The 26,893-nt window shown below is 42.3% G+C and overlaps 1 protein-coding gene across 6 annotated transcripts in view; it reads left to right on the top strand.

Moving 5' to 3' along the window:
* The window catches only part of MAP2K5 (mitogen-activated protein kinase kinase 5), a 210,527-nt gene that overhangs the window by 3,896 nt on the left and 179,738 nt on the right, over positions 1-26,893 (top strand). For all 6 annotated transcript variants that reach the window (XM_077827514.1, XM_077827516.1, XM_077827517.1 and 3 more), the window contains exons 2-3: positions 3,172-3,220; positions 13,519-13,586. In XM_077827514.1, coding sequence (XP_077683640.1) covers positions 3,172-3,220; positions 13,519-13,586 — 117 coding nt within the window. The remainder of the gene's footprint in view (positions 1-3,171; positions 3,221-13,518; positions 13,587-26,893) is intronic.

A 26,893-nucleotide genomic window follows, 5' to 3' on the forward strand; every position in this document is an offset into this window, starting at 1 on the left:
TAAGGAGCAGGTCTTATATTTCTCTCACTTACACTGATGAGAATTCCATAGAATTACACTGATGTAGTGTAATTACACCTATGAAGTGAGCTGTAGCTCACAAAAGCTTATGCTCAAATAAATTGGTTAGTCTCTAAGGTCCCACAAGTACTCCTTTTCTTTTTGCGAATACAGACTAACACGGCTGTTACTCTGAAAACTGATGTAAAAGCTGGTTTAAGTGTAAGGAGAATGAGACCGCTGGTATCTAACAGCCAGGCAAACCCTGCTACAAGCAATAGGTTTTAAATGTTCAGTTTTCTTTCCTTACAGATACAAATTGTTTTACAATCCTCAACAGAACAGTTTTGACAGATTTCTTGTTTAGTCTACCATTATCTGACTTTTCTCTTCATTGTTAATGGCCTTATGTTTTGTTGGATAAAACACCTGTTGTTCTATACACTGATTACTTGAACATTTGTCTGCAAAATTTATAGGATTTTATTGTTTGTGAGTTGTGGGGATTCTCCATTCCAACATCACTGCTGAAAGTTAGGATATCGTGAGTTTGGGTCAATGAAAGAGCTCCAAAATGTTAGAGTGTAAGGGTTCCTACACATCAGGTGAAAAGATTCTTAACCCCAGATCAATTTTATGAATTCATGTTTTAAAGTTTGGTGTTTCATCTGGTGCATTGACTTAATAGCAAGGTGGGACACTAAGCAGAGTAAAGATACCTTACCAATAATTCACTATGAGACAGGTTTGTGATCTAGTTCACTTTTACAGATCTTAAATTAATGGATTTAGATTTTTCAGGGGTTTTTTTTTCGAATCATTGAACTTTAAGGTGAAAATATAAAGCAGGCTAGTAACCTGAGAGTGATGGTAAATCATTATTTTGGGAGTCTAGAGTCTGAGTTGGAGTTCTTTGAGCCCTCAGATATGGTCCTTTCTCAGAGCCCACACATCCTCTCCTCACATATATGCTGCTGGTAGACACCCAAAGCTTGTGATGGTTTAACTAAAATATATTTGTATATTGGTTCAATTGAAATTTGTCTCTGCAGGGTTTAAGTATCTCGATTTAAAAACCAATTTTAGTTAAACCACTGCAAGTTTTGTGTGCAGACAAGATCTTAGTTCTTTGTACTGAATTTGTACAGTTAGACTGTAAGCTCTTGCAGAGAGGGATTATATCTTCTTAAGTTTTCTGTAGAACATCTACTGTTCTCTAGAAATAATTAAACACAAAGAATTCTCTTAACACCACACTGAGTTTTGTGTTGCCTAAATTTTTGTGATTTTTTGACTGTGCAAAGTTTCCACGGAATCATTGTCATCTGTGTTGCACATCCTCTGTCTGTTGTTTAAACTGTAGTATATAAAGGTAATTTATTTTAACACATCTAAAATAAAAAAGCAAGAAATAGTTATATATCTATAATTTGGCCCAGTTAACTCTTTACTGATATATTTGCTGCTTTTTCATTATATTAATTATCCCATTTTAAATATTGCATCTCCCGTTTCATTTCTTAGTTTTATTCAGAGGGAAAAAAGAAAAATAATGGGACCGTGATTACTGAGGGTCCAATCATGTGAGATGCTGAGCACTCCAAGGTGTATAACATTTATTACTGAGGGTCCCATCATGTGAGATGCTGAGCACTCCAAGGTGTTCAATATTTATTACTGAGGGTCCCATCATGTGAGATGCTGAGCACTCCAAGGTGTATAACATTTATTTGCAATAAATAACGTTATTCATTTATTCGTGACCTGTTTGTGACAATGTCAGTGAAAAGCTTGCATGACATGAGAAATCAGACAGCAGGCAGGAAAAATCACGCTATGCATGTATGCCATACCCCACATGACATATTGCAAACTCACTGTTGACTGATGACAACACGCAGACGAGAAGGCCTGCATGAATTGATCTTCCACTGAATTTTGAGTAACTTTGCAATACCCAAGGCAGTTTTTGATCTGAAAAAAAAAAAAAAAAAGTTATACTGTAGCATAGAAAATGTGTTTAAAATATTAGACACAAAAATGCACCATTTGGGACAGAAATGTGTAACATACACAGAAATTCTACATTTCTGAGCCTTCTGGTATATGCAGTTTGATTCTGTCCTTAGAAGATCATTGTTGTGGAAGTAGTTCAGGCAAGGGCAAAAAAAACCTTTTTTAAATAAAACACGCTGCCCAGTGTGTAGATGAGAAATATTTACACTTCTTTGATACTTTGGCCTCATTTCTTACTGGACAACCAGTGCATTTTTTTTATTTCAGACCAACTATGAATCCACTCATGTATTTATGCAGGATTTAAACTTCAATTAAAATAAAAGAATAGTACTAAAAACTTTATAGCACATATGGTTGCAGAGAGAATCTTCCAAATGTAAACCAGAGCTTTCTGGTGAGCCTGCAGCAGGCATCACTAATGCATCCCTATCCTTCAAAGCTTTCCTGTGCAGTAGCAGAGTGAAATCAACAAGATTTTAGTTATTGTCCCATCTGCCGTTCAGATCCATAGATGCCGGTGCTGGGGGTGCTGTTGCACCCCCTGACTTCAAGTGGTTTCCATCATATACAGGGTGTACGGTTTGGTTCAATGGCTCTCAGCACCCCCATTATAAAAATTGTTCCAGCACCCCTGTTCAGATCCATGTGGGCAGCAGAGGTAGGCACAAAAGCTACTTATGGTTGGGGAGAAGGACCAGAAAACAGAAGCTGAGCAAGTTATAAAGTAATGAACCACTCTCTCCCCAACAGTCGGGATGGTTTGGGGTAGAAAGAGAGAGCGCTCCTTCTCAAGTACAGAAATGATTTATAAACCTCCATTTATATCACTTGCCTTGAAGAGTTCCACATGCATTTTTTGTACCCTAAGGACAAAATAAACTCTTTACATTGCAAGAAAAATTAAAATGGAATATTTGTTCTGAAGTTATGATCAAGTGATTTAAATACTGTTCTGCCCTCCAGGGGGCATAGGGGGGAGGAAGGTGGAGACTGATTGAAACAGCTTTGAATCGTATGCTAAAAGTTTGGGGGAGAGGGGTTTAAAGACTCTCTTCTCTGTAATAGAGGAACCGTTAAGTTTAATGTATGCTGAAATGTCTCAAGCACTTCTAGTTAGAAATATGGCTTATTCTGTCCTATGTCATTGTTTAGGATGTCATTGGACAGGTTTTGCCTGATGCAACGACAACAGCATTTGAATGTAAGTACAACTTATTTAACTTCTGTCTGCAGTATGTCTGGTATGGGCTCCTCTGCTCACATTATGCAGTTGTCATTTTTTAAGTAAATAATGTTTATGTTCATTATATGTTACAGTTAAATATTTATACATTAATGCAAGTTTAATGATGATACCGAGCTAAGTAATATTTTATTATTTAATTACATCTTGAGTGAGCATATCTCTACAATATAGCTTTAATTACCAACATGACCTTATCATGCTCTGACTCCTCACTGCAATTATATGGCTTGAATTAAATGAAAAGAATAAAGTACCTGTAGATCTAGGATTGTAATTTGAAAATTTAATTCTCGCTTTAAAAAACAAAAGAGCTGCAAAGTGCAGCTTTTAAAAGAAATATGGTACAGAATGTAGAATAATACCAGGCATGGGAGCATAGCAATTGCTGCATTGAAACCCCGGCTCAACTAGATTTGGGACTTTTCCTTTTTAATTTAGTGGAGACTGATCATATTATGGAGGATGAACCCTTGGTTTTGCCTGGGAAAGGAGTTTTCTGCATACTACATCCGCTGCAGGCTGTTGAGGCAGGAGAAGAATAATGATTGCCGAGATCTTATCCTACTTATGCTCTTGTATGAGGAGATGATCTCTTTTCTCATAGGTGAAGATAAGTGTCATAACATGACAGTCAGATACAGTGCATGTAGTGTTATGGGGTGACTGCCTCTATTACCTTGAGATCAGCTGTTTCTTTGGATCTAGGAAGATGATATCCCGTGTTCATAAGGCTGGATTTGACAGTTGTAGCACAGGTGTCGAGGGCCACACTCCTCCACAATAACAGGGAAAGGTTTGGTTTTGTTTTAAATAGGTTTCTCTGACAATCGGAGGGCTGGAGTCTGTGTTTTCCCAGCTGTAAAGAACAAAGACTGCTCCGTGGGAGGAGGTAGCACTTTCTTCCCATTAGAAGGATGCTCATGAGCTGCCAAGTCATTAGTTTTCCTTCCCTCCTGTACAAGTTAGAGATGTTGGCCAACTTATCTACATTCTTCCTTTTTCTTTTCTTTGTTATGATGATGGAGGAATGGCTGGGCCAAACCTGAGCCATACTATGATCCCGTATTCGAGGTCACAACATCCCTTCCAGGGCCTGCCACCCCCTGGGGACAGGACCTGTCACCCTCCCCAAGGGCCTTGGTTTCAGAAGGGGAGTATGTAAAGGGGGCTAGGGGATGGATCTTTTGCACTAATGGGGAGGCTGTGACATGGGGGCTGAAGAGGGCATGGGGAATATTTAAGGGGTATTGTTCTATACTTACTTTTAATTCCTAAAACCTTTTAGTACCGTGTAATAACGCTTAATAAAATGGTGTAGTCTAAATAAACTGTTTTTTTTTTCATAGTTTATACGTGGGGTTTTTTATATGGGTCATTTGAGGTATTTTATTAATGTAAATGTAATAAGTAAAAACATTTATAGTGGATAAAACATAATAAGAAATTTTTAAAAAACGAAAAATTGCAAAAAATAAAAAGTTCACAGGGCTCTATAAGTAGGCCAAGATCCTACCGTAATTGAAGTCTGTAGAAAGCTCTCATTTACTCCATTAATGCAGATTTGGGACTGATACTGACTTGCTTATTTTCTTTCCTTCTTTCTTTTTGTAACTTTTCACTCTTTTTATCATTTTTGGTTCCCATGGCATTGTTTTCAAGAAGAATAATTTGTGAAGGGCAGTCAAACTTCTCTGCCTCAGGCAATAAGATCAGTGGTCTATTTAAGAGTGCATAGGCTTATAGGCTTTCTAGTGCTCCTTTCTAATATTTTAATTATCATGGGTCTGTGCTAGAGGAAAGGTTCCACCAATTTTCTCCAAAAGGTTTGCCCTGGTAGAGATGGGTTTACAAAAAGAGCCATGGGATGTTGCATCTGGTTTGTGAATCTGCATGCTGTGTATTGATGCTGGAAGTGAGAGAGTATATATGATAGAAGGTAAGGTGCAGAGTACTTGGTTGTATTGTGCTTGAGAGATAATCATGGGCATAGAAAATTAAAGGAAATAATTGTTTTGTGAGCCTTCGAGTGCTTTTGTTGCTTTTACGCCACATGTTTGTTTTCAACTAAAAAACGTATCCTGTGGATAAGTACTGTGTTTGTAAATGTCCATTTCCCCTGAGCCTGGGACATGTACCCTTCCCCATTGTAAGACCTAAGACTTGCTATAGGGACCTGAGCAAAACCAGGCTCTAGACCTTACCATTTCTTTTATGATTTGTTGATTTGTGTTACCTATTTCCCATATCACAGATTAGCTTTGTTTGAACTTCATGCACCAGTAAGAGTCCCTGCAATCTCAGCAGTAGCCCATATTAATGGTACCATGTGTAGAACTTTCCTGGAAATACACATCTGCTGCTGTGCTTTCAGTTCATGTCTCTAGTCTGTCATTTACATCTGCACAAAACTATTTCCCCTGCCATTTAACTGGCATCTAAAATATGTTATGTATGTTGATGCTTGGTTTCCTGGTTACTCTATCCATATCAAATGCCTAGATTTTACTGGTATAAATGTCCTTCTCACCTGTTTGTTTACTTTCCAGTCATGGATAATTGCCGGCTAGTATAGTCTCCACTACTGTTTGTTTAGTTGTTGTTATCTACACTGTGTCATCCATTGCAGCCTCTACCTGGGGCTGTGCTTCTTCTACCATTGGACCTTTATGTGGATTTCACCATTGTATTACACGATGCTACAAATAAAATGACTAACAACATATGGCCTGTTATGATCCTTTTATCCAAACTCTGCCATTTTGTGTATTTGTGACACACTGCAGATTTTGCAAAGATTGCTTCATAATATTTGTTTACCATCTGCTGCACTCTATTTGGTATCTTGCTAGGATTTTTTCCTCCATTTTAAGTGACATTAGCAAAATCCAGCCAGTACATAGGCTTTTTGGTTCTACTTTTGCTTCCCTAATGTGCTGGAAAATCAGATTGTTGTGCTCTAGGCAAGTAGACAAGCTTGAAATTCTTCTCTCTGAATCAGTGCATCATCTATAGCCAGTTTGGAGGCTATACCCAGTTATATTTTTTGGTAGGATGGCAAAAGAATCTCTGCATTTAACATGAGAAATGTAGTCTCTGATTAAGAAAAAATTGTCCTTTTAATATCTTCTTTCATCAGTACGTTTGTATCTTTCCTGTATTCTTCATGTAACTGTAAGGAGTTTTCACAGTTCTGAGTACTCTGGAGCTATTTTCATATCATTTGAATCTAATCCTGTGTGACCTGGTGATCTGAGGATGTTCTTCCAGTGGGCTGTGAGAGTTCATCAGCTACACCCTTGCGTGTTTCTAGCGTCAGTTTTTTCCCCCCTTGAGCCTGACTTGTTTAACAACTCTGGTCTTTCTCTGTCTTTTAAATATATTTTTTGCTCATCTACTTTTACTTCTGATCCCCTCTCTGCTTACAGTGCTTTCATTGTGGTCACTATTCTAACGACAGCTTTCTTCAGTGTTTCTGATTCTCATGCTAGAGCAAGTTTGTTTTCAGCCAAGTTGTAGTTTTACAAACATCTCTTCCTTTTTCTGTCTCTTATATGCTTTCAGGCAAGGAAACATTCAGTTTCAACTCACTAACTCTTCCAAGTCTTTTCATCATTCTTGACTCGATACAGGTTGGTAAGTCTAGAGAACATTTTTAGCAGCCTGGCAACTTACTAGTTAAATTTCCATGTGTCCTCAAGACTATTACACAAGGTAACTGTGCCATCCACTTCTCCATTCAAAGCCATCTTTCCAGTGTCTTGTGATTCCACTCTGGTAGATTTATAAACTCTAGCTCTCTAAGTATTTTCAGTGACATACTTCCACACTGTTATTTCTTCCCCTCTGAGCTCTTTTTGCTCTTTTTCATTATTGCTTTGGAGTTTTCTGCTAGATTTTTCAAAAAAGAATGAACATCTTCCTTTGCCCAACTAATTTAGATCTGTTGCTGAACTAATGTGTGTAATTATGAGTAGAGGTTAATTTTCATCCAGGGAAATATTCACACATTTTGTGTGATGTTCTGTGCAAAGGCTGTGATTTTTTTTTAAAAAGGGACTTAAGCGAGTCAGACATCCATCTCCCATAGGCTTCCAATGAGAATTGGGTGCATAGGTCTCTTTGAAAATCCCAGCCCAAAAACACGTGTGGTTGATTTCCCCTCACTCTCCCCCCGCCCCAGCCTACAAATATACATGCATTTAACACTGCCACATTTTTGTGCTTAAAAATTTAAATGTCTTATGGAAAGCAGTTTAGAAAGACCACTGTGTCCGAGGCTCTATCTGTGCTATGAGCTAGGTGTATAATTCCCCTGCTCGTGTCCGCATATGTTTGCTGAGTTAGCATGAGTCTAAGGGTATGTCTACACTACAAAATTAGGTCGAATTTATAGAAGTCGTTTTTTTAGAAATCGGTTTTATATATTCGAGTGTGTGTGTCCCCACAGAAAATGCTCTAAGTGCATTAAGTGCATTAACTTGGCGGAGTGCTTCCACAGTACCAAGGCAAGCGTCGACTTCCGGAGCTTTGCACTTTGGGTAGCTATCTCACAGAGATGAGGATGGCTAGCAGTCCTATTGTACCATCTTCTGCCGAGCAGCCGTGAGATGTGGATGGCTTGCAGTCCTTCTGCACTGTCTGCTGCCAGCCAAAGATGTAAAAGATAGATGGAGTGGATCAAAACAAGAAATAGACCAGATTTGTTTTGTACTCATTTGCTTCCCCCTCTCCCCCGTCTAGGTGACTCATTCCTCTAGGTCACACTGCAGTCACTCACAGAGAAGGTGCAGCGAGGTAAATCTAGCCATGTATCAGTCACAGGCTAGACCAACCTGCTTGTTCCAATAAGAACAATTACTTAGGTGCACCATTTCTTATTGGAACCCTCCGTGAAGTCCTGCCTGAAATACTCCTTGATGTAAAGCCACCCCCTTTGTTGATTTTAATTCCCTATAAGCCATGTCATCAGTCGCCCCTCCCTCCATCAGAGCAACGGCAGACAATCGTTCCGCGCGTTCCGCGCCTTTTTTCTGTGTGGACGCCATACCAAGGCAAGCATGGAGACTGCTCAGCTCACTTTGGCAATTAGGAGCACATTAAACACCACACGCATTATCCAGCAGTATATGCAGCACCAGAACCTGGCAGAGCGATACCGGGTGAGGAGGCGACGTCAGCACGGTCACGTGAGTGATCAGGACATGGACACAGATTTCTCTGAAAGCATGGGCCCTGCCAATGCATGCATCATGGTGCTAATGGGGCAGGTTCATGCTGTGGAACGCCGATTCTGGGCTCGGGAAACAAGCACAGACTGGTGGGACTGCATAGTGTTGCAGGTCTGGGATGATTCCCAATGGCTGTGAAACTTTCGCATGCGTAAGGGCACTTTCGTGGAACTTTGTGACTTGCTTTCCCCTGCTCTGAAGCGCATGAATACCAAGATGAGAGCGGCCCTCACAGTTGAGAAGCGAGTGGCGATAGCCCTGTGGAAGCTTGCAATGCCAGACAGCTACCGGTCAGTTGGGAATCAATTTGGAGTGGGCAAATCTACTGTGGGGGCTGCTGTGATGCAAGTATCCCACGCAATCAAAGATCTGCTGATATCAAGGGTAGTGACCCTGGGAAATGTGCAGGTCATAGTGGATGGCTTTGCTGCAATGGGATTCCCTAACTGTGGTGGGGCCATAGACGGAACCCATATCCCTATCTTGGCACCGGAGCACCAAGCCGCCGAGTACATAAACTGCAAGGGGTACTTTTCAATAGTGCTGCAAGTTCTGGTGGATCACAAGGGACGTTTCACCAACATTAACGTGGGATGGCCGGCAAAGGTACATGACGCTCGCATCTTCAGGAACTCTGGTCTGTTTCAAAAGCTGCAGGAAGGGACTTTATTCCCAGACCAGAAAATAACCGTTGGGGATGTTGAAATGCCTATAGTTATCCTTGGGGACCCAGCCTACCCCTTAATGCCATGGCTCATGAAGCCGTACACAGGCAGCCTGGACAGTAGTCAGGAGCTGTTCAACTACAGGCTGAGCAAGTGCAGAATGGTGGTAGAATGTGCATTTGGACATTTAAAGGCGCGCTGGCGCAGTTTACTGACTCGCTTAGATCTCAGCGAAACCAATATTCCCACTGTTATTACTGCTTGCTGTGCCCTCCACAATATCTGTGAGAGTAAGGGGGAGACGTTTATGGCAGGGTGGGAGGTTGAGGCAAATCGCCTGGCTGCTGGTTACACGCAGCCAGACACCAGGGTGGTTAGAAGAGCACAGGAGGGCGCGGTACACATCAGAGAAGCTTTGAAAACCAGTTTCATGACTGGCCAGGCCTACGATGTGAAAGTTCTGTTGGTTTCTCCTGGATGAAACCCCCCGCCCCTTGGTTCACTCTACTTCCCTGTAAGCTAACCACCCTCCCTTCCTCCCTTCGATCACTGCTTGCAGGGGCAATAAAGTCATTGTTGCTTCACATTCATGCATTCTTTATTCATTCATCACACAAATAGGGGGATGACTACCAAGGTAGCCCAGGAGGGGTGGTGGAGGAGGGAAGGAAAATGCCACACAGCACTTTAAAAGTTTACAACTTTAAAATTTATTGAATGCCAGCCTTCTGTTTTTTGGGCAATCCTCTGTGGTGGAGTGGCTGGTTGGCCGGAGGCCCCCCCACCGCATTCTTGGGCATCTGGGTGAGGAGGCTATGGAACTTGGGGAGGAGGGTGGTTGGTTACATAGGGGCTGTAGTGGCAGTCTGTGCTCCAGCTGCCTTTGCTGCAGCTCAACCATACACTGGAGCATACTGGTTTGGTCCTCCAGCAGCCTCAGCATTGAATCCTGCCTCCTCTCATCACGCTACCGCCACATTTGAGTTTCAGCCCTGTCTTCAGCCCACCACTTACTCTCTTCAGCCCGCCACTTACTCTCTTCAGCCCGCCACCTCTCCTCCCGGTCATTTTATGCTTTCCTGCACTCTGACATTATTTGCCTCCACGCATTCGTCTGTGCTCTGTCAGTGTGGGAGGACAGCATGAGCTCAGAGAACATTTCATCACGAGTGCGTTTTTTTTTTCTTTCTAATCTTCATTAGCCTCTGGGAAGGAGAAGATCCTGTGATCATTGAAATACATGCAGCTGGTGGAGAAAAAAAAAGGGACAGCGGTATTTAAAAAGACACATTTTATAAAACAGTGGCTACACTCTTTCAGGGTAAACCTTGCTGTTAACATTACATACATAGCACATGTGCTTTCGTTACAAGGTCGCATTTTGCCTCCCCCCACTGCGTGGCTACCCCCTCAACCCTCCCCCCTCCCCGTGGCTAACATCGGGGAACATTTCTGTTCAGCCACAGGCAAACAGCCCAGCAGGAACGGGCACCTCTGAGTGTCCCCTGAAGAAAAGCACCCTATTTCAACCAGGTGACCATGAATGATATCTCACTCTCCTGAGGATAACACAGAGAGATAAAGAACAAATGTTGTTTGAACGCCAGCAAACATACACTGCAATGCTTTGTTGTACAATGATTCCCGAGTAAGTTTTACTGGCCTGGAGTGGTAAAGTGTCCTACCATGGAGGACACAATAAGGCTGCCCTCCCCAGAAACCTTTTGCAAAGGCTTTGGGAGTACATCCAGGAGAGCCGCGAATGCCAGGGCAAATTAATCCTTTCACATGCTTGCTTTTAAACCATGTATAGTATTTTAAAAGGTACACTCACCGGAGGTCCCTTCTCCACCTGCCGGGTCCAGGAGGCAGCTTTGGGTGGGTTCGGGGGGTACTGGCTCCAGGTCCAGGGTGAGAAACAGGTCCTGGCTGTTGGGAAAACCGGTTTCTCCCCTTGCTTGCTGTGAGCTATCTACAACCTCATCATCATCATCTTCTTCGTCCCCAAAACCTGCTTCTGTGTTGCCTCCATCTCCATTGAAGGAGTCAAACAACACGGCTGGGGTAGTGGTGGCTGAACCCCCTAAAATGGCATGCAGCTCATCATAGAAGCGGCATGTTTGGGGCTCTGACCCGGAGCGGCCGTTCGCCTCTCTGATTTTCTGGTAGGCTTGCCTCAGTTCCTTAAGTTTCACGCGGCACTGCTTCGGGTCCCTGTTATGGCCTCTGTCCTTCATGCCCTGGGAGATTTTGACAAAGGTTTTGGCATTTTGAAAACTGGAACGGAGTTCTGATAGCATGGATTCCTCTCCCCATACAGCAATCAGATGCTGTACCTCCCGTTCAGTCCATGCTGGAGCTCTTTTGCGATTCTGGGATTCCATCATGGTCACCTCTGCTGATGAGCTCTGCATGGTCACCTGCAGCTTGCCACGCTGGCCAAACAGGAAATGAGATTCAAGAGTTCGCTGTTCTTTTCCTGTCTACCTGGCCAGTGCATCTGAGTTGAGAGCGCTGTCCAGAGCGGTCACAATGGAGCACTCTGGGATAGCTCCCGGAGGCCAATACCGTCAAATTGTGTCCACAGTACCCCAAATTCGACCCGGCAAGGCCGATTTAAGCGCTAATCCACTTGTCAGGGGTGGAGTAAGGAAATCGATTTTAAGAGCCCTTTAAGTCGAAATGAAGGGCTTCATCGTGTGGACGGGTGCAGGTTTACATCGATTTAACGCTGCTAAATTCGACCTAAAGTCCTAGTGTAGACCAGGTCTGTATAGCAGCATCCCCATGATACAAACCCACTGGTTTCAGGTGGGTTTGTACGTACTCAGCAGAGCTCAGCCATGCCTTTGCTGCCACTATCCATAATACTGCAGCTCTGCTATTTATGCTTGTACTACCTCAAATAGATATGAGCAGGGGAATCACACCGCTGAGTCATACCGTAGGTGTAGTAAAAGGAAAATCCAATTTCCAAATCTGGGGAAACGTAAATGTTAAAGGAATATAGTGTCCTAATTGTACAAACTTCAGAAAGAAAGAGCAGTGTTAAATCATGGCAGGCAAAGATGGGAAACAAATCAAGCAAAAGGTAAATCAGTAAAAAATTATATATTGCTACAGATTGAGAGTGGGGTTCTGATCTGTCTATCTGATTACTTGTGCGTCTCGCATCACAAGGGTGTCTGAGTACCTCACAATAGTTAATGGAGATCAGAATCCTGCCTTATGCCTTTGGAAAACTTATTCCAATGTTAGATCCTAATTTAAAATATATATATTTTAAAATCCCTCTCTTTACATAAGCCTTTCTGAATCTTCTTGTTCTTTCCTCTGCGTCCAATACTACAGCAGCATCTTTCCTTATGTCACAAGGTATGCAGTTCTGTGTGTATGCATGTCTGTACCATAGCTCTTATTACAGAGGTGTGATTACATTGCACTATTCGTGAACCACTCACTCTCTTCTCCCACAGTTGTACTGTGCACAAATCCTCCCAGACAAACGTGCGTGCACACTAAGTTTGGCACTAGTCTAAACTGATGTGTGTATATATAGACATACAAATGAATGATCATGTGTTCCTTTAATTTTTTTTAAAGGTAAAGCTACTGTTTTTATTAGGTGTGATAGAAACCTATGCTTCCTGACGGATATCGGGAGGAAGCAGCATGACAGGGGGCAGATGAGCATGACAGGAAAGAATTCATGTAAGGACAGAATATTATAGAATAAGAAGGATGGAGTGGTAAGAAAACAGATCGAGTTTTTGGTATTATGTTTTTTCTTTCAACAAAACTGAATACACTTAATTCCATCTTGGGAGACCTAGACCCATTAAGAAACCACTCAATCTTCACTCCGAGTTTACAGTGTCACTAGAATGACTTAATGGATTTGCATAAGGAGTAATATACTGTGCATAGACTGGAATTCCACAGGGAGGTTCTGCTAGCATCGTAAATTGTGAGAGCAAAGTTTCGAGTGCTTTGTTCTTGTCCCTGCTCTTAAAATGTAATTATAGCCTCTGTTTATGTGCATTTGGGATTACTTTGGTATATGCGGTTAGAGAATGTTCTGTTGTCATCCTTTTGTGCTCTTGCATCTCAAGTCTTTCAGCTGCTTGGTCTTGTTTTCCTCACTTGTTTCTTCCACACCACATGTCTATAGGCCCCAGACGGTGATGATGTCAACAGTCATTTCAAGGTTCTGGGTTTTTTGTGTAATTGGCTTGCTCGTTCTGTTTATTTTCATTTGTTTGTAGAAGTTCCGTTGTTCAGGTAGAGTAAACAGGCATAATTGATTTATTAAAAACTGTAAATGGCTTTTCACTTAATGAATGTAATACTTTTTTATCAGATGAAGATGAGGACGGTGATCGGATTACTGTTAGAAGTGATGAAGAAATGAAAGCCATGCTATCCTATGTAGGTATATTGTAACAAGTGGCGAATGTTTTTCATGCTTTTCAATTTTCCTGTAATTTTATCTATTATTCTGCTTGTATTGAAGTGTTAAAAATAAACAAAAATAATCATAATGTATTCCTGTATTATGCGGAGGTGGTGGGTTTTTGGTTTTTTTTTTGTTTTTTTTGGGTTTTTTGTTTTGTTTTGTTTTTTTGTTTTTTGTTTTTTGAAAATCACATGGAGTTGTGGGCATGCTTGACATTTTTAAAAAGAGTTGTACACTTACTGATCATATGATGAACATTAGGAATAATGCATCTTAATGACTTTTGCATTAGGTATAGTGCAGACTAAATGGACTATCAATTTCTTGTATTTTTTATGCAGTACTTAAAGTAACGGCTCATTAAAAATGAACCCCTGGGCTCTAAAAAATTTTCCGAATCTACTTTCATCTGGAGACTATTTCACCCCTCCTAACAGAAGAGTTACATTGTAGCTGCAGGCTCAATATGCACAGAAGATTTAAAGATGTATTTCTGATGTATTTATATGTACAAAAAATCCTAAAAGCAAAACCAGTAACTTATTGAATCACAATTATTTTAACTCATTTTTAGCTACATTTATCTTTCTTGTTGTAAATTTAAGTGAAAATTTCCATTTAACACTTGCTTTGAAATGAAATGGATGAACAGGAAAATAACCAATAGTTTTATGGATCTTTTCTTTTAAGATGGATATTAAGTGCTAAAATCCACTTTTTGGCCAAAAAAGATTTTTTTTGTTTTCTGTTTATTTCTTAACTTCGAGTGTTTCAAAATTAACTACTGTACAGCCATTGAAGTACCAGTCATCTGACTACAGATGCTTTTTGTGTGGGTTATAATGCGTTAGCTTAGTTTAGAATTTGTCATCAGAAATATACCGGGTGCTGTTTTGTTATCAAGGCTTATTTTAGGTGTCAACTATTTCTCCCAAAGCATAGAAATATAGAAAATTAGGGTTGGAAGAGATCTCAGGAGGTCATCTAGTCCAACCCCCTTCTCAAAGCAGGACCAACACCAACTAAATCATCCCAGCCAGGGCTTTGTCAAGCTGGGTCTTAAAAACCTCTCAGGAAGGAGATTCCATCACCTCCATAGGTAACCCATTCCAGTGCTTCACCACCCTCCTAGTGAAATAGTTTTTCCTAATATCCAAACTAGACCTCCCCCACTGCAACTTGAGACCATCCTCTTTGGAACCCCCCCTTCAGGTAGTTGAAGGCTACTGTCAAATCCTCCCTCACTCTTCTCTTCTGCAGACTAAATAAGCCCAATTCCCTCAGCCTCTCCTCATAAGTCATGTGCCTCAGCCCCCAAATCATTTTTGTTGCCCTCCGCTGGACTCTTTCAAATTTTTCCACATCCCTTCTGTAGTGGGGGGCCCAAAACTGGATGCAATACTACAGATGTGGCCTCACCATTGCCCAATAGAGGGGATCGCCGCAAGTGTTCAAAGATAATGGCCAATGGCTCTGCAATCACATCAGCCAACTCCCTCAGCACTCTCGGATGCATTAGATCCAGCCCCATGGACTTGTGCATGTCCAGCTTTTCTAAATAGTCCTTAACCTGCTCACCTCCTCCCCATACTGTGCTGCCCAGTGCAGCAGTCTGGGAGCTGATCTTGTCTGTGAAGACTGAGGCAAAAAAAGCATTGAGTACTTCAGCTTTTTCCACATCGTCTGTCACTAAGTTGCCTCCCCCATTCAGTAAGGGTCCCACACTTTACCGGACCGCCTTCTTGTTGCTAACATACCTGTAGAAACCCTTCTTGTTACCCTTCACATCCCTTGCTAGCTGCAACTCCAATTAGGAGATGTCTTTCAGTTTGCTACTGTAAAATTGTTAGTAGGTAAGTATATTATCTTTGCTGAAGGTTTTAAAATAAACAAACATTTAGTGTGAGTTTGAATGAAAGACATAAGGTACCTATATGTAGTCTTAGACTGGATTTTGTGACTGGCTGTTTTGTAAGGCATTGTGTGTGTGTGTGCATGAATCCACATCTTTTCATATAAGTGTGTGTATGTGTGTGGATAGATGCGGACTCGTGTGTAGTAATAAAATGGCTAAAGGCCTGATCCATCATTTCCAGCAGGTGATAGGCAGAATGTTTGGATGTTTTTACTTGTTTTTGAACATATAGTAGCAAAAATTGAAAAAGGAAAAATTTTTAAAGAGCTGATTCTGTAGACCCTCCTTATCCAGAACTTCTGTGGATTGCAAAGACAGCAAAATTTACTTTGTAGGAGGAATCTGATTGGTTGATGAGAGTTCTAAGTATGTATGCCTGATATAATCACAGAGCTGGGACATGTTAGTGATTTGATACAAAGATCTAGTGCAAATATTTTATGTAGGTAATTACTTAGTACTTTTAAAAGTACAGTTACCGGATACACATGCTGCTGAGTTGAAAAACTGCATGTTTAGTCTCTGATCTCTAGTCACACACCTTACAATTTAATGTAGGACTAAATAAGCACATCTAGAAATGTTCAGCTAATCAAATGTCCTGATTATTTGAAACTTCCAGTGTGTCTCTTTGATAAAGTGAAAGAAATGATCATGTGTGTTCCCATAATAACACATTGTTTCATTGTTACTACTACTGCAGGAGGTTTGGGGGTTATTCTTTTCGTATAATGTGACAACATTTGTGGATACTTCAGTGTGTAATGGGGCTGACAAATTTACACTAATTGTGAGCTCAGCTGTAAAAAGTACGTAAAAGGTCATAAGATGCCAGAATAACATATAATAATGCTTATCTCAACTAACGTCTTCTCTTTTCCCCAAAAGGGCAGTTATTACTGACTTAGATACTATCTGAGAGACTGTCAAACAAAGACATTTTCCTTCTGAAAACTCTCTCCAGCTAAAAGGAGAGGGAACAAGGGATGTTATTAAAATGAATGAAACCCCTATTTAATACTTTACATTTCAAACATTTTAACTATTTTTCCTTTTTTTCTTTATCATTAATAAAAGCTTAAAAAGATGTTTAATGATGCATTCGCCATGGTACTAAGCAGGCTCAGGTCTCTGTATACCACACCCTGAACCTTGTTTAACACTGTTTAAGGTTGGACAGTGACTGAGTTGTATTAACATCTTTGGCCCATATGTTCCATCTAAATTAATACCTAAAGTAGGAATCTCTTAATTAGGGTTTATTGCTTTTTCACTGTGAACCCCAGAGTGGTAATCTTGCAGCCCTGCTTGGTTCCCTGCTCCTTCTATGACCAGATTCAAGGGTGAGAAATTATATCATCTGCCTTGTCTCTTGCCATTAGCAGATGGTGACATTCTCCTTTTGTGGGAAAGAGGCGCCTTCTGTTTCATAAATAGAGTGAAAACTAGAATGATTTCACTTTTTATCTTTCACAAAACTTCTCAGTATTGTGCTCATGGGTAAAATGACATGGAGTCCCTCTTCTTCATCTCTTATTTCCTTCCCCTCTTTTCTCTCTGCTACTGTCCTTTGAATGGCATAGCTGATCATTGAGGTGTGTGTGATGTCAGCTTAGTGAAGTGGTTTGGGGGAGGGCAGACAGAGAAACATAACTTTTATATATTTAGACAGAAATAAATGGAGGACTGGAATACAGCAAACATTTTTACACTTGGGTTTAATGGTGGAGAAGGTCATGTTTATTTTTTTCCTAGACCAAACGTGTATAACAAAGCTTGAGAATGTCAGCTCCTTAGGCTTAAACTAAAGTGGAAATATCCTAGTATTTGTTGACATCTGAATGTTTTCTGGCAATGTTTCAAAATCATCATGCCTTTTTATCAGGGGCATAAAGAAATTTTGTATTAAAACTGAAAATGTTTCCTTTTTATAACTGAAATCTTATCAATTATTTAAATTGCTGAGCAACCCCGGGCTCTTAATGGTGCACATTTATGTGCTGCATGTGACATGAAGGATATCTAGTGCATAAGAATTTTGTCACAGAAGTTATTATGTAGATAAGTGTGCAAGATACTAAGCTACAATGGGACCATTCTGTGTTTTTGAGCATTTTGTTCACGCTGTGTATTTTTAAGGGACAGTGAGAAGAAAACCAAAATTGTAATAAATTGTCCTGTAAAAAAATGTAGTCATTTTGTTGCCACAGAGACTTGTACTGAAGGAGTTCTGCAGCCAAATGATGTTGAAAATGCTGCTGTGACAGCTGTTTTATGAATGTGTGTCAATCAACAACCTGTTTTCATAGTGTTTCTTTCAAGATACTTTTAGGACACCAGTGGAACTAAAGCTTTTTCTCTGATGTGACTGCCTGATGAACACTCTGTAAATTTGTAATTAAAATATGAAATGTTTTTTATTGTAAGAAAAATATTGCAAACCTACATATTCTGATCGTTGCTAATTAAATGAAGGACTGTGTTAAGCATTCTTTTGATATAGCCATTGTAATTTAAAATGGCCTTTTCCTCTATTGATTTGTAATATTCTCCAAGAAGCTTGAGGAAAGAATGTCTCTCTCCCTTTCAGTTTAGTTTTTCAACACTGATCAAAACCCTGATTTTTTTAATCTGTGTTTCTTGCTGAGTGCAAGCCAATGAGAATATAGCACAGCATTAGGAGTTGCATGTAGAGTGATGAATAGATAGCATAGACATTGTTCATCCTAATTTATCTAGAGATATTTCAATACAGTAGAAGTAAGAAACTTGTTACATGGGTAGTGTTGTTGCTGTCATAAATATAAAGGGAAGAGTAAACCCCTTTGAAATCCCTCCTGGCCAGGGGAAAGCTCCTCTCACCTGTAAAGGGTTAAGAAGCTAAAGGTAACCTCACTGGCACCTGACCAAAATGACCAATGAGGAGACAAGATACTTTCAAAAGCTGGGAGGAGGGAGAGAAACAAAGGGTCTGTGTGTCTGTCTATATACTGGTTTCTGCCGGGGATAGACCAGGAATGGAGTCTTAGAGCTTTTAGTAAGTAATCTAGCTAGGTATGTGTTAGATTATGATTTCTTTAAATGGCTGAGAAAAGAATTGTGCTGAATAGAATAACTATTTCTGTCTGTGTATCTTTTTTGTAACTTAAGGTTTTGCCTAGAGGGGTTCTCTATGCTTTTGAATCTAATTACCCTGTAAGATATCTACCATCCTGATTTTACAGGGGGGATTTCTTTATTTCTATTTACTTCTATTTTTATTAAAAGTCTTCTTGTAAGAAAACTGAATGCTTTTTCATTGTTCTCAGATCCAAGGGTTTGAGTCTGTGGTCACCTATGCAAATTGGTGAGGCTTTTTGTCCAACATTTCCCAGGAAAGGGGGGGTGCAAGTGTTGGGAGGATTGTTCATTGTTCTTAAGATCCAAGGGTCTGGGTCTGTAGTCACCTAGGCAAATTGGTGAGGCTTTTTACCAAACCTTGTCCAGGAAGGTGAGGTGCAAGGTTTTTGGGAAGTATTTTGGGGGGAAAGACGCGTCCAAACAGCTCTTCCCCAGTAACCAGTATTAGTTTGGTGGTGGTAGCGGCCAATCCAAGGACAAAGGGTGGAATATTTTGTACCTTGGGGAAGTTTTGACCTAAGCTGGTAAAGATAAGCTTAGGAGGCTTTTCATGCAGGTCCCCACATCTGTACCCTAGAGTTCAGAGTGGGGGAGGAACCTTGACATGGTGGCATAGTGGTGGGATTAACCTGAAATCATTTTGAGATCCAGTTGAGATTTTTTGAACTAGAAATACAAATTTTAAAAAGGAAATTTTTTTTTCCTTTGGAAAGGAAGTCCAGAAAGCAGCTGAAACTGAAAGCAGCTTGTTTTTTCTCTGCTTTGTGGCCAAGCAGAGACAAAAGGGGATTATCTTTGTGAATTAGAATCATAGAATAGAATATCAGGGTTTGAAGGGACCTCAGGAGATCATCTAGTCCAACCCCCTGCTCAAAGCAGGACCAATCCCCAATTTTTGCACCAGATACCTAAATGTCCCCCTCAAGGATTGAACTCACAACCCTGGGTTTAGCAGGCCAATGCTCAAACCACTGAGCTATCCCTCCCCCCAGGTTTTCTTTGCCTGGAGGCAGGGTACTTAACTCCTGCAGGGAAATTCACAGTCTTCCAACCCAGAGTTTTTTTTTTTTCCTAAAAGTAAATAGGGGGTGTGTGTTCTACCCATTTGCTTTTTCTTTGGGCTGGGTAAGCAGGTTTCCAAGTAGTTGGAGGTTTTTTGCTTTGATTTGGGCCCTGAGCAGAGACAAGGGAATTGTCTTTTTCTGTAGGCTGACAATCACTATCAGAGAATAGGTATTCTATTCCAGCACAGCAAAATTTTACAGCCAAGTTTTGTTTGTTTATTTCTAAACCTCGGGTGTAAAGTTAGTTAAAAACAGAGAGGTTAGAATGACAAAATCCGCAGCTCGACTACAGCTGGAATTAGCCAAATTTCAGGCTGAGGAAAAACAAAGGGAACATGAAAGACAGATAGAACTCATGCGGCTGGAGAAGGAGGCACAGGAGGCTGCCCACAAGAGGGAAATGGAGGCAAGGAAGCATGTGGAGGAGGAGAAGGAAAAAGAGAGGAAGCATGTGGAGGAGGTGGAGAAGATAAAGGCTCAGCAGAATATACCAACAAACCCTAGCAATCCTTCTCCAGGTACCACTTCCCATCCCAGAAAGTTCCCCACCTACAAGGCAGGTGATGATACTGAGGCCTTCTTAGAAAACTTCGAAAGGGCCTGCCTTGGGTACAGCATCTCTACCGACCAATACATGGTAGAGCTGAGGCCACAGCTCAGTGGACCCTTAGCTGAGGTGGCGGCTGAAATGCCTAGAGAACACATGAACGAGTATGAACTGTTTAATTCCAAGGCGAGAGTCAGAATGGGGAAAACACCCAAGCATTCTCGTCGGAGGTTCAGAGCCCTAAGGTGGAAACCAGACGTGTCATTTACCCGACATGCCTACCACATTGTGAAACATTGGGATGCCTGGATATCAGGAGCAAGTGTTGAATCTCCAATAGATGTGCCCTTCCTAATGCAAATGGAACAATTCTTAGAGGGTGTTCCTGAGGACATAGAAAGATACATCCTAGATGGGAAGCCCAAAACTGTAATCGAGGCAGGAGAGATTGGAGCCAGATGGGTGGAGGTGGCAGAGAAGAAGAAAACTGGTCGCAGTTGGAGCGGAGACCAGAAGGGACAACCCCAGACCCCACCCTATTACCGGGGGCCGCCCAAAGCCCCACCTACCTCCCAAAGAACCCTCCAGACCCCTTATCGTCCCACCACCCCGTTCTCCAGCAACCCTCCTCGCCCCAGTGACCCGTCAGCTGGACGATGTTTTAAATGTAACGAGCTGGGGCATGTAAAGGCCAACTGCCCCAAGAACCCCAACAGATTACAGTTCATTGCACTGGAATCACACCAGAGGTCCACAGGCCCAGATACCTCCCAGATACCCTTGGAGCGGAGGGAAACTGTGAGTGTGGGCGGGAAGAAGGTCACCGCGTGGAGGGACACCGGAGCACAAGTGTCAGCTTCCTTAGTGGACCCCAGTTTAATCAACCCAGAGATCCAAGTGACGATTCAACCCTTCAAGTCCAACTCTTTTGATTTGCCTACAGCCAGGTTGCCTGTCCAGTACAAGGGCTGGTCAGGAATGTGGACTTTTGCAGTCTATGATGATTATCCCATCCCCATGCTGTTGGGGGAAGACTTGGCCAATCATGTGAAGCAGGCCAAGAGGGTGGGAACGGTCACCCGCAGCCAGGCTAGACAAGCCATGAGGCCTAGCTCTGTTCCGGAAACTTCTATCAGGACCTGGTCAGAGGTGATGGACCCGGACCCCAGGCCAATGTCTGCAACAGCAGTAGTGGATCCAGTCCCAGAGACCCAGACGGAACCAGTCCCAGAACCGGAACCAGCCGAACAACCAACACCAGACCCATTGTCAGCACTGAATCCAGTACTTGCAACACCAGAGGGCCCCACCGACCCTGAACTGGCAGCAGCCGATAACCCTACACAAGAGGCTCAGCCGGAGCCTGAATCCCAACATAGTGCACCAGCGGAGAGCAGTTCATAGTCAACAGAAACAGCTCCATCCCCTATATCGCTTCCAGAGGAACCAAGCCTAGGTCCACAATCCAATGAGGAACTGATGTCTCCAGCATCAAGGGAACAGTTCCAGACCGAACAGGAAGCAGATGAAAGCCTCCAGAGAGCTTGGACGGCGGCACGGAGCAACCCACCGCCTCTCAGCTCTTCTAATCGATCCAGGTTTGTTGTAGAAATAGGACTTTTATACAAGGAAACTCTTTCTGGGGGACACCAGGAAGACTGGTATCCTCAGAGACAGTTGGTAGTTCCAACTAAATACCGGGCCAAGCTCTTGAGCTTAGCCCATGATCACCCTAGTGGCCATGCTGGGGTGAACAGGACCAAAGACCATTTGGGGGGGTCATTCCACTGGGAGGGAATGGGCAAGGATGTTTCTACCTATGTCCAGTCTTGTGAGGTGTGCCAAAGAGTGGGAAAACCCCAAGACCAGGTCAAAGCCCCTCTCCAGCCACTCCCCATCATTGAAGTTCCATTTCAGCGAGTAGCTGTGGATATTCTGGGTCCTTTTCCGAAAAAGACAGCCAGAGGAAAGCAGTACATACTGACTTTCATGGATTTTGCCACCCGATGGCCGGAAGCAGTAGCTCTAAGCAACACCAGGGCTAAAAGTGTGTGCCAGGCACTAGCAGACATTTTTGCCAGGGTAGGTTGGCCCTCCGACATCCTCACAGATGCAGGGACTAATTTCCTGGCAGGAACTATGGAAAACCTTTGGGAAGCTCATGGGGTAAATCACTTGGTTGCCACTCCTTACCACCATCAAACAAATGGCATGGTGGAGAAGTTTAATGGAACTTTGGGGGCCATGATACGTAAATTCGTAAATGAGCACTCCAATGATTGGGACCTAGTGTTGCAGCAGTTGCTTTTTGCCTACAGAGCTGTACCACACCCCAGTTTAGGGTTTTCCCCATTTGAACTTGTATATGGCCGTGAGGTTAAGGGGCCATTGCAGTTGGTGAAGCAGCAATGGGAGGGATTTACACCTTCTCCAGGAACTAACATTCTGGACTTTGTAACCAACCTACAAAACACCCTCCGAACCTCTTTAGCCCTTGCTAAACAAAACTTACAGGATGCTCAAAAAGAGCAAAAAGCCTGGTATGATAAACATGCCAGAGAGCGTTCCTTCAAAGTAGGGGACCAGGGCATGATCTTAAAGGCGCTCCAGGCCCATAAAATGGAAGCATCGTGGGAAGGGCCATTCACGGTCCAGGAGCGCCTGGGAGCTGTTAATTATCTCATAGCATTCCCCACCTCCAACCGAAAGCCTAAGGTGTACCATATTAATTCTCTAAAGCCCTTTTATTCCAGAGAATTAAAGGTTTGTCAGTTTACAGCCCAGGGAGGAGACGACGCTGAGTGGCCCGAAGGTGTCTACTACGAAGGGAAATGTGGTGGTGGTGTGGAAGAGGTGAACCTCTCCATGACCCTTGGGCGTATGCAGCGACAGCAGATCCAGGAGCTGTGCACTAGCTACGCGCCAGCGTTCTCAGCCACCCCAGGACTGACTGAATGGGCATACCACTCTATTGACACAGGTAATGCTCACCCAATTAGGGTCCAACCTTACCGGGTGTCTCCTCAAGCTAAAATTGCTATAGAACGGGAGATCCAGGATATGTTACAGATGGGTGTAATCCGCCCCTCTGAAAGTGCATGGGCATCTCCAGTGGTTCTAGTTCCCAAACCAGATGGGGAAATACGTTTTTGCATGGACTACCGTAAGCTAAATGCTGTAACTCGCCCAGACAACTATCCAATGCCACGCACAGATGAACTATTAGAGAAACTGGGATGGGCCCAGTTCATCTCTACCTTGGACTTAACCAAGGGGTACTGGCAGGTACCGCTAGATGAATCTGCCAAGGAAAGGTCAGCCTTCACCACACATCTCGGGCTGTATGAATTTAATGTACTCCCTTTCGGGCTGCGAAATGCACCCGCCACTTTCCAAAGACTTGTAGATGGTCTCCTGGCAGGATTAGGAGAATATGCAGTCGCCTATCTTGACGATGTGGCCATATTTTCGGATTCCTGAGCAGACCACCTGGAACATCTACAAAAAGTCCTTGAGCGCATAAGGGAGGCAGGACTAACTGTTAAGGCTAAGAAGTGTCAAATAGGCCTAAACAGAGTGACTTACCTTGGACACCAGGTGGGTCAAGGAACTATCAGCCCCCTACAGGCCAAAGTAGATGCTATCCAAAAGTGGCCTGTCCCAAAGTCAAAGAAACTGGTTCAATCCTTCTTAGGCTTGGCCGGTTATTACAGACGGTTTGTACCGCACTACAGCCAAATCGCCGCCCCACTGACAGACCTAACCAAAAAGAAACAGACAAATGCCATTCAGTGGACCGAAAAGTGTCAGAAGGCCTTTAACAAGCTTAAAGCGACACTCATGTCTGACCCTGTACTAAGGGCCCCAGACTTTGACAAACCGTTCCTAGTAACCACAGATGCGTCCGAGCGTGGTGTGGGAGCAGTTTTAATGCAGAAAGGACCTGATCAAGAATTCCACCCTGTAGTGTTTCTCAGCAAAAAACTGTCTGAGAGGGAAAGCAACTGGTCAGTCACTGAAAAAGAATGTTACGCCATTGTCTACGCTCTGGAAAAGCTACGCCCATATGTTTGGGGACGGCGTTTCCACCTGCAAACCGACCATGCTGCACTGAAGTGGCTTCACACCTTCAAGGAAACTAACAAAAAACTTCTTCGGTGGAGTTTAGCTCTCCAAGATTTTGATTTCGACATCCAGCACATCTCAGGAGCTTCTAACAAAGTGGCTGATGCACTCTCCCGTGAAAGTTTCCCAGAATCAACTGGTTAAAATTGTCCTTGAGATGTGGAAAATATTGTTAGTCTTTATGTACTTGGTAGTATATTTAGAAATGCATGTGTCTTATTAACTCTGTTTTTCCTAGAGCTCCAGGAAGAAATCCCAGCCAGTGTTTCACCCTAGCTGAGATTTGGGGGGCGTGTCATAAATATAAAGGGAAGGGTAAACCCCTTTGAAATCCCTCCTGGCCAGGGGAAAGCTCCTCTCACTTGTAAAGGGTTAAGAAGCTAAAGGTAACCTCGCTGGCACCTGACCAAAATGACCAATGAGGAGACAAGATACTTTCAAAAGCTGGGAGGAGGGAGAGAAACAAAGGGTCTGTGTGTCTGTCTATATGCTGGTTTCTGCTGGGGATAGACCAGGAATGGAGTCTTAGAGCTTTTAGTAAGTAATTTAGCTAGGTATGTGTTAGATTATGATTTCTTTAAATGGCTGAGAAAAGAATTGTGCTGAATAGAATAACTATATCTGTCTATGTATCTTTTTTGTAACTTAAGGTTTTGCCTAGAGGGGTTCTCTATGTTTTTGAATCTAATTACCCTGTAAGATATCTACCATCCTGATTTTACAGGGGGGATTTCTTTATTTCTATTTACTTCTATTTTTATTAAAAGTCTTCTTGTAAGAAAACTGAATGCTTTTTCATTGTTCTCAGATCCAAGGGTTTGGGTCTGTGGTCACCTATGCAAATTGGTGAGGCTTTTTGTCCAACATTTCCCAGGAAAGGGGGGGTGCAAGTGTTGGGAGGATTGTTCATTGTTCTTAAGATCCAAGGGTCTGGGTCTGTAGTCACCTAGGCAAATTGGTGAGGCTTTTTACCAAACCTTGTCCAGGAAGGTGGGGTGCAAGGTTTTGGGAAGTATTTTGGGGGGAAAGACGCGTCCAAACAGCTCTTCCCCAGTAACCAGTATTAGTTTGGTGGTGGTAGTGGCCAATCCAAGGACAAAGGGTGGAATATTTTGTACCTTGGGGAAATTTTGACCTAAGCTGGTAAAGATAAGCTTAGGAGGTTTTTCATACAGGTCCCCACATCTGTACCCTAGAGTTCAGAGTGGGGGAGGAACCTTGACAGTTGCACTTGCATTGTAGCTTTGATCCTCAATGTCTGATGACACTGGAGTTTTCAAGTATTATCAGATTGAAGACAGCTGGCTGTAGTTCCAAGTGCCACAGGGAATTAGCAAGCCAGTATGGTTTCAGCACTACAAAAGTGGTTTACCCAGTATTCTGCACTGTGTTCCCTCGGAGTCTTGCTCGAGATCAAAATGCCTTAAAATCATCATAACAGTTTTTGAAAATCACTTCAGTCATTTCTAATTACAATTGTAAGGAATTAGACTAGAACATATGATGGAAGACTTGTCAGCATAAGTCATGTTCCTGTGCCTGTCTCTGTGTGGGTTACAGACTTCATACATAAGCATTCATTGCCCAGTTCGTTTTAGTAACATGCAGAAGGCTTTCTTTGCTAGGCCATGATCTTTTGATATCTGAGGAGATTACTTCTGGGAACTTCTATGTAGTGTTCCTTGTTAAGCATTCCTTCTATTACTGAATACCAAGTGCTCCAGTTTCACTGTGAGATGTTATTCTTAATGTCAGTGACTTAAGCCAGGAGAGTAAAAGAACTTCAGGTTCCAGATGCCAATTCACCTATTTGTAAGGTTCAGATCTTCTAAGGAGATGATGAATTAAACCTTTTTCCCACACAACCTTCCCTCACTTGCCTTTGCATTCTGAAGAGACCAGACTATCTTATTGCAAGTCTGATATTAAAAGAATTTTATCCGCAGTGGGGTAAAATTTTTGGATTCTACAGCTTTTTCTTTATTATTCTACTGGCTCAATAATGATACTTTCCCATGATATCTGTCTATAACCAATCTATTCACTGATAATCCTCAAGAAATCTCTGGGTTTATTAGTGTCAAGTATCGGGGGTAGCCGTGTTAGTCTGTGTCATCTGTGGCATCTGAAGAAGTGGGTTTTTTACCCATGAAAGCTTATGCCCAAATAAATCTGTTAGTCTTTAAGGTGCCAACAGACTCCTTGTTGTATTTCTGGGTTTATTGACGTGATACGATAAGGATACTTGCATTTTTTTCCAGCACAGTTTTACAAATCACTACTTTGCAGGTTCATCATTTTGGCATGAATCCAGGCCTATTGCTGAAATTTCAGCATGTTAGCAATTGTAAGTGCCCAATTCTTTTGCCCTCCCAAATGCCTTAAGATTTATGGGATGCCTATAAATAATCTTGTTCCAGTCTGAGCCATTTTGTTTCTACCTGTTTTGTCTCTGATGTTTTACAACAGTTGGCTGTTTCAGTGATGCACATGATGGTTTCACGTTCT

This window comes from Eretmochelys imbricata, chromosome 10, assembly GCF_965152235.1.
Source record: "Eretmochelys imbricata isolate rEreImb1 chromosome 10, rEreImb1.hap1, whole genome shotgun sequence".
Classification (NCBI taxonomy): Eukaryota; Metazoa; Chordata; order Testudines; family Cheloniidae; genus Eretmochelys; species Eretmochelys imbricata.